The following is a 14,715-nucleotide window of genomic DNA, read 5'->3' as shown; positions in this document are numbered from 1 at the left end:
GATATATTATTTATGATTTATTAAAGCTTGACTGAGGATTCAGAAAGCAAAGTCAGCCACAAACTATAGAGGTCAATAGGTGGTGGCACATACCTTTAATCCCAGGGTTCAAAAGACAAAGGCAGATGGATCTCTCTGAGTTCAAGTCCATACATAAGAGTGACTGGGTCTAAAAGAGAATTAGAGCTCACACATTTAATCCCAGGACTCATGAGAGGTATATAAGACAGGAGCAAGGTTTCAGTATCAGGCATTCATTATCCATTCACACTGAGGATAGGAGGCATTCATTCTCCAGCCATATTGATGATAGCAAGACATTCAGTCTCAGGATTCTCCAGCCATGCTGAGGAGAGGCAGCAGAATCAGCCCTTTCAGCCTGAGGTAATGGTAAGAGCTAGTGACTGGCTATTTTGCTTTTCTAATCTTCAGCTTGAAGATTGAACCCTACTATCTTTCTCTGGTTCATTTATTTAGCATGTTACAAGAAACAGAAGGAACATTGCCAAACTGTTTTTTGAGACCTCAATTACCCTCATACCCAAACCACACAAAGACACAACTAAGAAAGAAAATTATAGGGCTGGAGAGATTGCTCAAAGGTTAAGAGCACTGGCTGCTCTTCCAGAGGTCCTGAGTTCAATTCCCAGCAACCACATGGTGGCTCACAACCATCTGTAATGAGATCTGGTGCCCTCTTCTGGCCTGTAGGCATACATGCAGACAACACTGTATACATAATAAATAAATAAATAAATAAATAAATAAATAAATAAATAAATAAATGAAAATTATAGACTGACGTAGTTCACCGCTTACATACGTATACGTCTTTACGTCCATCCGTATACGTCTTTAGTCATGCCTAAAGTGGGTGTGGTTAGCGGTGTGGTAAACCGCTCTTTTATTACCTCATCTGTATGCGCCTCTAGTAAGTCACATGGTTAATGGCGGCATACAGGTTTCCTCCTACAATTCCCCTTTTAGTCTAAAAAGGACAGCTAACTTGTGTCAATGAACAAAATGAATCAAACATCTATTCTATCTAAACCTAAACTTATCTGAAAGAAACACCCAAATCTGAATACCTCCTTCCAATCCCAACTCTAAAATAATTGAAAACTAACACTAACAGGTGTAAACTATCCTATAATATCAATAGTAGGGAGAGGGGGCGTGAAATTCTCAAAACTACGTCCTGCTGAGATGGGACGATGATAATCTCATGGGGACCTGTGAGAAGAAAAATGTTAGTGTAACAAAATCTCAGTAGATCAGACAGTCTCTGTATGGCAGGAGATGCTTGATTGAAGTTCCTGGCTGGGGTTCTAGTGTTGATTGAAGCTCTCATCTGAAGCTCTGGCCAGATTGTAGAAGATGTGCTGTTTCAGTTTCTTGGTCCGGAGTTGTGTAGAGTGATGTAGTTTCAAGCCAGTTTCGGGATAGTGCTTGTCAGGTGGAGTCAATGATGTGGGGCAGTTCAGATGCCTCCAGTCGAATCAGGTGAAGTCAAGGAAGTGGATCCTCATTCTCTTTCTGAAGCAGTTGAAGATTGCTGTCAGGAAATCCCTTATTCTCTGGAAAACTCAAACATTTATGTTAACAAAAAAATATTTTAACTTTTATATGTATGCATACTGGAAGAGGTGACAATAGGGAAGATGGTAAACCTGAAGGAAATTAGACTTTTCAGAAAAAGAAATCCACAGATAACAGTCCCTAATTTTATTTTCTTCTGCCTTATATCAATGGCTCTTTGATATAATACAGAAATTCTGAATTTTATTTAAATAATATGCTTGAATTTAGAGTAGGAGAGCCAATCCAACTCCAAAGCCAGCTTCAGTTAAATGAATGGGGACTGAGGTATGTGAAGAAATAAAGATAAAAGGGTACTATGAAAAAACAATATAGAGAGATTTAGACTTTGATACCACACAGTGAGTTACTGTTTGCTTGATGGTCCTCAGGGTAGTTATTCATTCTTCTTCAGGAATCCATATGTCCAGTATTCTTTGCTGAGTTTACCTGTTGTTTGGGCATGGCTAGTGATGTAGTTCACCGCTTACGTACGTATACGTCTTTACGTCCATCCGTATACGTCTTTAGTCATGCCTAAAGTGGGTGTGGTTAGCGGTGTGGTAAACTGCTCTTTTATTACCTCATCTGTATGCGCCTCTAGTAAGTCACATGGTTAATGGCGGCATACAGGCTTCTTCCTACAATAGACCAATCTCCCTCATGAATATTGATGCAAAATTACTCAGTAAAATACTGGCAAACCGAATTCAAGAACACATCAGAAAAATCATCGACCATGATCAAATAGGCTTCATCCCAGAGACACAGTGATGGTTCAACATATGAAAATCTATCAATGCAACCCACCATATAAACAAACTGAAAGAAAAAAACCACACGATCATCTCATTAGATGCTAAAAAATGCCTTCAAGAAAATTTAACACCCCTTCATGATAAAAGTCTTAGAGAGATCAGGAATAACAGGAAGATACCTAAACATAAAAAGGCAATATACAGCAAGCCAACAGCCAAAATCAAACTAAATGGAGATTCCAATAAATTCAAAGGGATTCCACTAAAATCAGGAACAAGACAAGGTTGTTCACTCTCTCCAAATCTTTTTAATAGGTGGAACAATAAGACAACAAAAGGAGACCAAAGGGATACATATTCTTTTGTCTTTAAGTTCTTATTATTTGTGTGTGTGTGTGTGTGTGTGTGTGTGTGTGTGTGTGTGTGTGTGTGTAAATTTATGTGCACGTATGCATTTGGGTGCCTTCAGAAGCCAGAAGAGGGTGTTAGACTCCCTGGAACTGGAGTTATAGGCAGTTGTGAGCTGGGACTGACTGAGTTTGAGTCCTCTACAAGGGCAGCAAACACTCCTAAATGCTAACTATTCCCTACAGCCTCCAGGAGATCATTCTTGTTCCCAAGCCCTTTAAATTTCCATAACCTTGGTCCATTTCTTGATTCTGTAATATGTTCAGTTTCTGTTGTTGGACATATTTTACTGAATAGAAGTAATGGTGTTTTGGGAAAACTTGGTTCCAGCATACTAGGAATTAAATGAAAGTTTTTATGAGCCCTGAGAAAGAGGCAGTTATGTTCAGTACTTCACAGAGTACAGTTTGGGAGACTTACTAACAGACCTGACATGGTTGGCAGAAGAACAGCTGGATACCCATATTTTGAGTCAGAGGAAGAGGCAAAAAATCAGGACAAATGTGGCTTCATTTGAGTTGCAATATCAGAGTCAAGTTAATATCAGAGCATAACATATTCCAGGCTATGAAGTCTCTCATGTCTGCTCACAGAGCTTCACATGGCACTCTGTTTTCTTTATTTATAGTAATCTGGGAAACTAGGTAGGAAAACAGGCTTGCTCAGGGAGGGTCAAGATGCTTATTATTCAAAATGGTTGCAGTCCCTACAGATAGTATGGCAGAAAGAAGTTGAAATATGCAGAAGGAAGAAAAAGCTAGATATTTCTTTTTTTTTTTTTGGTTTTACAAGACAGGGTTTCTCTGTATTGTTTTGGAGGCTGTCAGTCCAGCCCGGCCTCGAACTCACAGATATCTGCCCGTCTCTGCCTCCCGAGTGCTGGGATTAAAGGCATGCGCTACCACCGGCCGGCTGAAAAAGCTAGATATTTCTAATGTTCTTATCTAAGCAACAGTGTAGGGTAATAGGATAAGAAGCAATGTGACAAGAGGATACAAATTGGAAAGGAAGAAGTCAAACTTTCACTATTTGAAGATGATATAATAATTTACATAAGTGACCAGAAAGATTCCACCAGGGAATTCCTATAGCTGATAAACACCCTCAATAAAGTAGCAAGATACTAGATTAACTCAAAAATGAAAAAACAAAACAGTAACCCTCTTATATATAGACAATGAATGGGCTGAGAAAAAAATCAGAGAAACATCACCTTTCAAAATAGCCACAAACAGCATAAAATACTTTGGGGTAACTCTAAACAAACAAGTGAAAGACCTGTATGACAATAACTTTAAGTCTTTAAAAAAGGAAATTAAAGAAGATATCAGAAAATGGAAAGATCTCCCATGCTCTTGGAGAGGTATGATCAACATAGTAAAAATGGCAATCTTACCAAAAGCAATCTACAGATTCAATACATCAAAATTCCAGCACAATTCTTCACAGACCTTGAAAGAACAATATTCAACTTTATATGGAAAAACAAAAAACCCACGATAGTCAAAACAACAATGTGCAATAAGGAACTTGCAGAGTCATTACCATCCCTGACTTCCAGCTCTATTATGGAGCTATAGTAATGAAAACAGCTTAGTATTAGTACAAAAACAGACAGGTAGACCAATGGAATTGCACTGAAAACCCTGATATTAATCCACACACCTATGAACACCTTTTTTTTTTTTTACAAAGAAGCTTATATAATGGAGAAAAGAAAGCATCTTCAACAACGGTGCTGTCATAACAGGATGCTGACATGTAGAAGATTGCAGATAGATTCATATCTATTGCCATACACAAAACTTAAGTCCAAATGGACCAAAGACCTCAACATAAATTCAGTCACACTGAATCTCTTAGAAGAGAAAGTGGGAAGTAGCCTTGAACAAACTGACACAACAGACCACTTCCTGAACATAATATCAGTAGCACAGACACTGAGATCAACAATTAATAAATAGGACCTCCTGAAACTGAGAAGCTTCTGTAAGGCAAAGGACACAGTCAACAAGACAAAAATGGCAGCTCACAGAATGGGAATAGATCTTTAACAATCCCACATCTGACAGAGAGCTGATCTCCAAAGTAAACAAAGAACTCAAGAAGCTAGTCATCAAAACACCAAAAAAACCCAATTTGCAAATGGGGTACAGAAGCTGGTCGGTGGTGGTGCACAACTTTAATCCCAACACTCGGGAGGCAGAGGCAGGTAGATCTCTGTGAGTTTGAGAGCCTAGTCTACCGAGCAAGTTCCAGGGCAGGCTCCAAAACAATACAGAGAAACCCTGTCTCGAAACCCCCCCCAAAATGGGGTACAAAACTAAATAGAGAATTCTCAATAAAGGAATCTATAATGGCCAAAGGCACTTAAGAAATTGTTCAACATCGTTAGCCATCAGGGAAATGAAAATTAAAACAACATTGAGATACCATCTTACACCTGTCAGAATGGCTAGAATAAAAACCACCAATGACAGTTTATGCTGGAAAGGATTTGGAGAAAGGGGAACACTCGTCCATTGCTGGTGGGAATGTAAACTTGTACAGTCAGTATGGTGGTTTCTCAGGAAAATGGCAATCAGTCTACCTCAAGTTCCAGCATATACTCAAGGGATGAACATTCATATCATAAAGATATATATTCAACTATGTTCATAGCAGCATTATTTGTAAAAGCCAGAACCTGGAAGCAACCTAGATGCCCCTCAACTGAAGAATGAGTAAAGAAAATGTGGCACATTTACACAATGGAGTACTACTCAGCAGAAAAAAATGACATTTTGAAATTCACAGGCAAATGGATGGAACTAGAAGAAACTATCCTAAGTGAGGTAACCCAGACACAGAAAGGGAAACATGATAAATACTCACTCATAAGTGGATATTAGACATAGAGCAAAGGATAACCAGCCTACAATCCACAACCCCAGAGAAGCTAGGAAGCAAGGAAGACCCTAAGAGAGACATACATGCCTCCTCCCAGAAGGGGAAAGGGACAAGATCTCCTGAGTGAATTGGGAGCACAGTGGGAGGGGGGAGGGAGGTAGGAGAAAGAGGAGGGAAGGAGGGGAGGAGGGGAAGAAGGTAGGAGGGAAGGAGGGATGAGACTAAGAGGGATCAGGAAGGTCGAGTTGGGGGATAAACACAGAAGGAGAGCAAGGAATGAGATACCTTAATAGAGGGAGCCATTAGGTGCTTAACAAGAAATCTGGCACTAGGGAAATGTTCAGAGATCTACAAGGATGACCCCAGCTAAGAATTTAAGCAATAGTGGAGAGGCTACCTTAAATGCCCTTCCCTTATAATGAGATTGATGACTACCTTAAATGCCATCATAGAACCTTCATTCAGCAGTTGATGAAGCAGAAGCAGAGATTCACAGCTAAGCACTGAGCCGAACTCCTGGAATCCAGTTGTAGAGAGGGAGTAGTGATGAGTAAAGAGGTCAAGACCATGCATGCTGGGGAAACCCACAGAAACAGCTAACCTGAGCAAGTAGGAACTCATGGACCCGAGACTGACAGCTGGGGAACCAGCATAAGACCGAACAAGGCCCTCTGAATGTGTGTGTTGGTTGTGGGACCTGGGCACCTAAGGCCTAGGGAACATTTTAGAAAGGGGGGTGGAAAGATTCTAAGAGTCAGAGGATCAGGGAGTTTGCTGTGAGATTGTGTCTCCTAGAAATGTTAGAAGCTACACCCATTAAATCTTTTTTTTTTTTTCGAGACAGGTTTTTCTCTGTAGCTTTGGATCCTGTCCTGGAACTAGCTGTGTTGCCCAGGCTGGCCTCAAACTCACAGAGATTTGCCTGCCTCTGCCTTCTAAGTGCTGGGACTAAAGGTGTGCACCACTACTGCCTGGCTCACCCATGAAGTCTTACTAACATGACTACCCAAATATAAGCCAAACAAGAATGATGCCAATAGATATGCCAAAGTAGATGGGGAAAGCCCACAATGCCTCAACCCTACACAAGAACTACAGACAACTAAGGAATTCTGAGAGTGGTTACAAAACCCTTCTCTGGTTGATGAATAAAACACTCATTGGACAGCAGCCAAACAGGAAGTACAGGTGGAGCCACCAGAGAAGGAGAATTCTTGGAAGAGGAAGGCAGAGAGAAGCTGAGGGTAATGCCATGTAGCTACCAGGAAGATAGGGTGCACTGGGCATTCCCTGGTAAGACAGGCCAGGTAGAAATACATAGATTAATAGTTACAGGTTCATAATTAAGAGAGAGCTAACCAGCAAGAAGCCTGGGGCATCGGCTAAATGTTTATAATTATAATCTCAAAAAAGAAGAGCTAAATATACAAAATAAAATTTAAAAGGCAGAGAAAAATTCATTTTGTAAGGTTTAAACATATATCAATGAGGTAAGTGGAAAGAAATTGGGGTGTGGGGCATTTCAATGTAGGAGTGGAGAGCAAAAACTGGAAAATGGAATAGAAAGATGGGTCATCTGGTAGAACCACTTGATGCATAAGCCTGACAACCTCAGTCCTATTCCTATAAACCACAAAAAGGTTTATAGGAATAGAATAACTCTACATTGTTGTCCTTTGACCCCCACATGCATATTGTGTCATGCACACACACACACACACACACACACCATCAGCACTACCACAACCACCAATAATAATTATTATAATAAACAGTAAAAACTGGAAGGCATGAAAGGGCAGTATCTTCAGTGTCCTAGGGGGTCAGGTTCTGATAATCCCTGCAGATACCCAAATCTTCAGTGTTCATGTCTTTTACATAACATGATACAATTATTTGCTTATAACCTATTAATATTCTTATATCTTATAATACCTAGTGTAATGAAAATTGTTGTTATACTGTTTTGTTTAGGGGATAATGGCCAGAAAAATTTTACATATTCATCTCATTCACAAGTAAAAAAACTTTTTGTTCATCTGTGGTTAGCTGATCATGGCAGGCAGATCCTGTGGGTTTGAGGGCTGAGTATATATTCAAGCATCACTGATTATAATTGAGGTAATATAGGTAGCTAAATATAAGGAATTGCTTATGTGTTCAGTTTTGAAAACTGTTGGCTTTTTCTTTTTTATTTTGAGACAAGTTTTTATGGAACTCAAGCTGGTCTCAAACTTGCCAAGTAGCCAAGGCTAGCCTCGAATGCCTGATTTTCCTGCCTCCACTTCCCAAACATTAGAATTTCAGGTATTCACCACCATGCTTGGCTCAAATTCTTTTGAGGGTAAAGATTAAAAATTATATACTTCTATTTGGGATACAATAATAAAACTTTGGGAATAGAGCTTACTCTGAAAATTAGATGTTAAACATTCTAGTGCATCTATTATTTGTTCTGCTCTGGATTTGCTATTTGGTAATCGTTTTGACATACTAAGCATTCAGTTAGCCGTTTAAACTTTACAACCCTGAGGAGATCCGGTATCAGTATAATCATTATCAGTGCACAACAGAGAAAACTGAACCACCAGGAGTTTTGTCACTCATAGGAAAACATAAGCTTGGAGATAATTTACAAAACATCTATATGAACAGGAAAGACTGTTCCATTAAAACCCACTGTCCTTCTTGTGTTAATGCTCATGTACCTGTGCTCTCTTACCGTTCCATTTCCCAAGTTTCCATGCTGGCAGGTATGACCATGTAATTATTTTCATTAAGGAAATGCAACTGAGAGCAATTTTTGGACATTCCCTCTCCTCATTTAAAAGGAAACCACTGGTGCTGGATAGGGGGGCTCAGCACTTATGAATACTTGTTCCTTCTTTGGAGTAGGAGGGTTCGGGTTCCAGGACCCACAAGGAGGTCTATAACTGCCCAGGAGATCCAGTGCCTTCCTCTGGCTTCCTACTTGGGTAATGCACTTGAACATGTGTGGCCACACACACGTGTTTACACACATGTGTACACAAACATACACACACACACACACACACACACACACACACACACCAGAGTAGACAAAGGGACTCATACACATAAAAATAAATAACTCTTTTAAAAAATGCTGTCTTGAACTTTTCTTGCTTCTTCCTTTGTGCTGAAGTCTGCATATACATGCAATCTATTAAACCAAAGAGGGAAAAGGGAAAGAAAACTTTTTTTAATACCTTCCTCCTCAATAAGTGATTTTTAGAGAGTGTGTCTCAGTGTTTTCTGAGAACTTTTTAGTGTTTTCTGAAAGCTTTTTAGTATTTTAGACTCATCTAAGATCAGTGGAATCAAAGTTTACATTTTAAAGTGATTCATGTTCATATTCAATTAAATTTTTTCATGTGTACCTATTTTGATTCATGTGACTGCTTGGAGGTCAGAGGACAACTTGTGGAAGTCAAACCTCTCCTTCCACCAGTGGGTTTCAGAGCTCAAACTCAGAGCCTCAGGCTTAGCAGAAGGTGCCTTTGCCCACTGAGCCATCTGATAGGTCCTGTTCCTATTCAGTTAGAGATGTAAGTACTTTTGTAATAGGTGGCAGATGAATTTTATGGGTTGTTTGTTGGTCCATCCCCATCCTTTCCTGTGTTCTTCTCTGACTTTTCTACAACCCACTATGTTCTACAACCCTCTATCTTCTTCAAACAGCTGAAGTGTGAGGCCTCTTTGTACTTAATATAATCTGCATCTCTGTTGATCTCCAACTATGTTTTGCATCCACTTAGGAAATATTTGCTGAACATCTTTTAAAGCAAAGCACTGTCCTAGGCCTTATATATTTCCTAAAATGTTTAAGGCCAGATATTTTACTTCAAGAATTATGCAGCAGAGAGAAAAATATTGGAATAAAAATAATAGATGTTATAAGAAGGGACAGTAGATGCTATTTTTACTTTATATACTTGTCTTTGGAAGTATCTAGTAGATAAATTAATGCTCCTGAAATGATGTCTATACCTGAATCCATGAGCTTGTGAATATTACCTTTAAACAGTGACTTACTGGTGTGCTTAAGGACTTTAAGATGAGAAGATTGGCCTGAATTATCCAGGTGAGGCCAGTGTAATCACTGGGATCCTACAAAGAGGGAGGCGGCAGTCAAAGTTAGAAGAAGCTAGTGAAGAAAGCATGATGACCACCTCAGAGATGGAGTTAGCCAATGAACACGAATAGCTTGTAACACCTAGACAAAACAAGGACTGAATTTCTCCATTGAAACTTCCAGAAGGGAGGTGATCCTGCCAACACCTTCAAGTTAAGGCTTCCCAGGCTTCTACTACAGCACTGGTAGGATGGTTTACCTATGTGGTTTTAAGCCACCACCAAGTTTGTGGCCATTGGTTACAGCAGCTAAGGGAAACTACTAAGGGACTTTCCTATTTGGGAATGTCCATGCCACATGCCTCCCAATGCATTTGGAGGGGAGGCTTAGCCAGGCAGTTCTTTCTTCATCCCTGACTAGCTCTGGCTTCTGTTGCTTCCAGCAAAGGGCTCCATTTAAAGAGCCTTGGAGTTAATGCATGCACATGTTAAGACTTTTGAGTTATTCTAGATCTTATTAAGACGGGATCTGTGTTTGATTCATTTTGTATTTCATTTTGAATTTTTTTTTTTTGGTTTTTTGAGACAGGGTTTCTCTGTATTGTTTTGGAGGCTGTCCTGGAACTCGCTCTGTAGACCAGGCTGGCCTCGAACTCACAGAGAGCTGCCTGCCTCTGCCTTCCGAGTGCTGGGATTAAAGGCGTATGCCCCCAACACCCGACTTAGGAGGAGGTATTTTCAAGATGGACAAAATTCATTTCGGCCAGAAGAGGAAGAAAGCATCCTAAATCGTGGTACAAATTAGAAAGTCCCCCTAACAAATGTGATTGTGAGGCCTTGGTCTTTTGTCTTGGGTACATTAACAAGATTTATAAAAACTCTGATATTAGGGCTGGAGAGATGGTTCAGTGATTAAGAGCACTGGCTGCTCTGCCAAAAGTCTGGGGTCCAATTTCCAGGACCTGGGTTCAGTTCCCAGCACCCATGTGGCAGCCCATGACTCTGTAACTCAAGTTCTAGTCAATCCAACTCCTTCACACAGGCATACATGTATTCCGGTCAAATACCAACACACATGAAAATTAAATAAATATATAAAAACCCTGATATTTGGCCATATTCCACAGGCCTTGTTTATCCATAAATACACAAGTTAAGATCTCACTTGCTGGGTGGTGGTGGCCCATGCCTGGCAGAGGCAGGCAGATCTGTGAGTTAGATGCCAGCCTGGTCTACAGAGTGAGATCTAGGGCAGGCTCCAAAACTACACAGAGAAACCCTGCCTCGAACCCCACTCTCTGAAATAAAAATGTTTTGATTTACTAAAAGGCAGCAGATACGTTAATGAAAGCACAGTACAGAAACTGATCTAGAAGAAAGTGGGAATACCAGGTTTCCACCTGTGGCAGGACGAGAACCACGTGGCCAGCAGGTGACAGGCGGCAGATCTACCGTTGCCTAAGTGCTCCCAGACTGCTCTACCACCCCCTGGCTTTCTCTCCTTTCTAGGCATCAATCTCCACTTTCATTCTTTGCCTCCACTCCTTTCCTAGTCTCAAATCCCTCCAGGGTCCAGGGTTCACCTTTGCTCTAACACCTCCAGGCTCCTCCTACTCTCGCCCTAAATCTTCTAGCTCACCTTCAGGTTCCACCCGCCCCTCCAAGGCCTCCTTTGCCTCCCTAATCCAGGCGCCCTGCCACAGCTCTTCTCTTTCCTCATCCCCAGGCGCTAGCTGGCTCCTCAGGCCCTCTCTTCCTCACGTGAATTCCAGGCTCCACCTCCTCGTCCTTAACCCTCCCGAGGCCCGGCCCCTCGTCCTTAGTCCCTCTCTTCCTCCCTTTACGCCCCACAGGCCCCGCTTCTAACTCCTCAACTTTCCCTTCCTTCATTCCCTCAGGCCCCGCCTCTACTCCTCAGCCCTCCCCAGGCCCGGCTTGCTCCTTAGGCCCTCCCTTCCGCCCTTCACGCCCCACGGGCCCCGCCTCTTCCCTCAGCCAGCCCTGCCCTCCCATCATCCTCCCAGGCCCCGCCCTCACAACTTCTTCAGCCCGCCCCCTCCTCTCCAGGCCCCGCCTCCCCTCCCTCGGCCCGCCCCTGCCCTCTCCTCGTCCCCAGGCCCCTCCTCCACTTGGCCCGCCCCTCTTCCCTGGACTCCCCTCCCCCCCGGGCCTCGCCTCTATCTCGCGCGGCGGCGCCTCCTCCGCCACCTCCCCCCCCCTGCAGTGGCTCCCAGGGCGAACAGCGTGCTGCTGCGTCATCGCCAGTGGCCGGTTTGAATGAGGCTTGTCGCACCGGAGCTGCCGCCACCACCGCGCTTCCTCCTGCCGGCTCCGCAAGCCGCCTCCTATCTCTCTGCCGTCCTTGTCAGACCCAGCCTCCAGCGCCGTCTCCTCCCGTCTGCCCCGCCATGCCTCTCTACTCCGGTGAGCTCCCTCGCGCCGCGCCCTCGCCGCGGACGCTAGGCCTCCCCGCTTAGGCCCAGCCTGCAGAGGCGCGCGCAGGGCACAGCCGCGGAGGGCCACGGTGGGAAGTGGTGGGGAGTGCGGGCTGGCGGGCGGCCTCGCGAGTCGGAAGCCCAGCTATGCGTGGGAGCTCCTCCGCCGAGCCTCCGAGTGGGTGGGGTGGGAGCAGGCGTGGAGACGGGGGAAGTCTCGAGAGTCGTGACTCTGCAGAATAGTTTCCGTCGCTGTCCTAGTGTGCTGTGAAAGGTGAGGGTGTGTCCTGGGGGTTAGGAAGACACTTCTGGTGGAGTGTGATTGCCTTGAGGTCCTAGATGACAGCAGCGGAATGAGCGTGGAGAAGGGAGTTGGGGATGGAAGGTCTCCGGTATAAGGTCTTCTGCTTGGGATTGCTCTCAGTAGCTCCCTATGCTCACCCTTTGGGTTCCACTGCTCCCTTTGTGCCAATTTCAGTTCTGTCTCGAAGCCGACTGCAAATCATTCTTTTTCATGCTTCCTTTTAACTTCAGCATACATTGTTTTGGACTTCGGAGATGAAACATAGTGTTAGCTTCAAAGGTTAGATGAATACAAATACTGGCGAGTGCCTTGTCTTCCCTTTGGCATTTGTCAGCAGTCTTGCTGGCTTTCCAAGGTATGACCGAGGATCACGTTTTCCTTAATGGACTTCACTGTTCCTACTCTTAGTCAAAATGGCCTCCAAAAATGTGTTCGGCGACTCCAATTGGCTGTGGATGTGATTTATTGATTATCTCTTACTCTCCACTTTGGCATACATAATCCTTTATAAGAGTGTAATTGTTTTTAAAGAATGATATGAGCCAAGAATAATAGTTAATTTTACGATGCATTCTTGCATTCATTTATTTATTTGGAGACAGGAGACAAGGTCTGCTGTGTAGGCCTAGCTGGCCTGGAACTCAAGACATCACCTGTCTCCGCTACCTCCCTGTTGCTGGCATTAAATATGTGCACCACCATACCTGGCATCCTTTATTTCTAATACTATTTTCATTGAGTCCTATGTTATCTTTATACACTACTTTAAAACTTTGGCTAACACTTTTGATTCCAGAAGAGTCAGGTTGGTCTCAGATTTTAGGGCCAGCCTGGTCTACAGAGAGAGTTCCCGGACAGCTAGGGAACCAAAACAGAAGAAACCCTGTCTCAAAAAATCAAAAAGAGAAGCAAAAGACAACTTGTTGCTCTTGAGTTATAGCAGCTCAAACCCAGGGTCTTGTGCATACTAAGTAGAAACTGTACCATGAAGCTGTATTCCTAGTGCCTTTGCCTTTAGTTTATGATTACAGTTTGTGCCACGTTTGAATCCATTTTCCCTGCTGCTGCTAGAGTCGTCTCATAATCAAACAGACCAAGCAGCTTTTATTTAACTCTTTCAGGGATTACACATTGCATATACTATAAAAGGCCATGTGTATGTTTTAGCATGTCAAATGCTACTTTTGTTTTTTTCTTTTTGGTGTTTTGGAGACAGGGTTTCTCCATGTAACTCTGGCTGCCCTGGAACTCACTCATGATGGCCTTGAACTCAGAGATCCACCTGCCTCTGTCTCCCAAGTGATAGAATTAAAGGCATGGACAACCGTATGCTACCTTTCCTGATCCACTCTTATAGCTTCCAGTTTCCTCTGCTACTTTGTAATTCACTCTGAGGATTTTTGCTATCTCAGAAGTCAATGCTAAATGTCTTTCTTGTCCATTTTAGGAATACTTGTATACTCTGGCTAATACCTTTGTTTTGAGATTCAACTCAAGTTGGCAGTGATAATTCAAAAGTTAATAGTTCCTCCAAGAAATCTTTTCTGGTTGTGTTATGGTGGTTCGTATCTCTAATCTGAACATTTGAAGCACCGAGACAGAAGGATCACATGTTTTGGTACAGTGTAGGCTACATAGGGAGATCCTATTCCAAAAAGGAAGACCAAACAAAAAAATAAGAATACTTCCTGGCTCAGACTCCTGTTTAGCTATGTGTGTGGTAGTGTACACTTTTAATCCCAGCACTTGGCAGGCAGTCTCCCTGTGAGTTCAAGGCCAAGCTGGTTTACATAGTGAGCCCAAGTCTTAAAAATAAAAGTTGCTCTTTGAGCCTTTAGTCTTGATAATAAACATCATTATAACTACCACATCCTATTTATTAATTGTATTAGGTTCTCTAAAGATGGGTAATGTACTTGTTACTTAATCAATGTTTATTTTTTGTATATGAAGCAGGTATGTATGCAGAATGTGTTTGGTGGTCAGAGGAATCGGTTTCTTCTTCTATCATGTGTGATTGAACCCAGGTTGAGGTTGTCAGGCTTAGCAACAAGAGCTGTTATCTGCTGAACTATCTCTCTGGACCCATTAAATCAGTTTTTAGCATACTCAGCAGACTGTTGTGGAATCTGGAACTTTGTTTTGAAATTCCCATTTTTGAAAAGACAGTTTTCAATGTATTTGCTTGAGTTTTATTATTTACACATTTCAAAAGTTAGCTATTTGAAGTTGAGCAAGGCCTTTTTTT

General features: G+C 42.4%; 1 protein-coding gene across 3 annotated transcripts in view; it reads left to right on the top strand.

The window, feature by feature from the left end:
- Positions 1–11,941: 11,941 nt before the first annotated feature.
- Usp14 (ubiquitin specific peptidase 14) overlaps positions 11,942–14,715 on the top strand; it is a 46,263-nt gene continuing 43,489 nt past the window's right edge. The window contains exon 1 of one of the 3 annotated variants that reach the window (XM_040728102.1): positions 11,942–12,152. In XM_040728102.1, the coding sequence (XP_040584036.1) occupies positions 12,137–12,152 (16 nt within the window). In that variant the 5' untranslated portion in view covers positions 11,942–12,136. Of the gene's footprint in view, positions 12,153–12,294; positions 12,438–14,715 lie in introns of those variants that run through there. The other 2 variants (XM_013122764.3, XM_013122765.3) reach the window with 2 other exon arrangements.

The sequence above is a fragment of the Mesocricetus auratus genome, unplaced genomic scaffold, assembly GCF_017639785.1.
Source record: "Mesocricetus auratus isolate SY011 unplaced genomic scaffold, BCM_Maur_2.0 Super-Scaffold_100018, whole genome shotgun sequence".
In the NCBI taxonomy this organism is placed as follows: Eukaryota; Metazoa; Chordata; class Mammalia; order Rodentia; family Cricetidae; genus Mesocricetus; species Mesocricetus auratus.
This window is presented reverse-complemented; position numbering and strand designations above follow the sequence as displayed.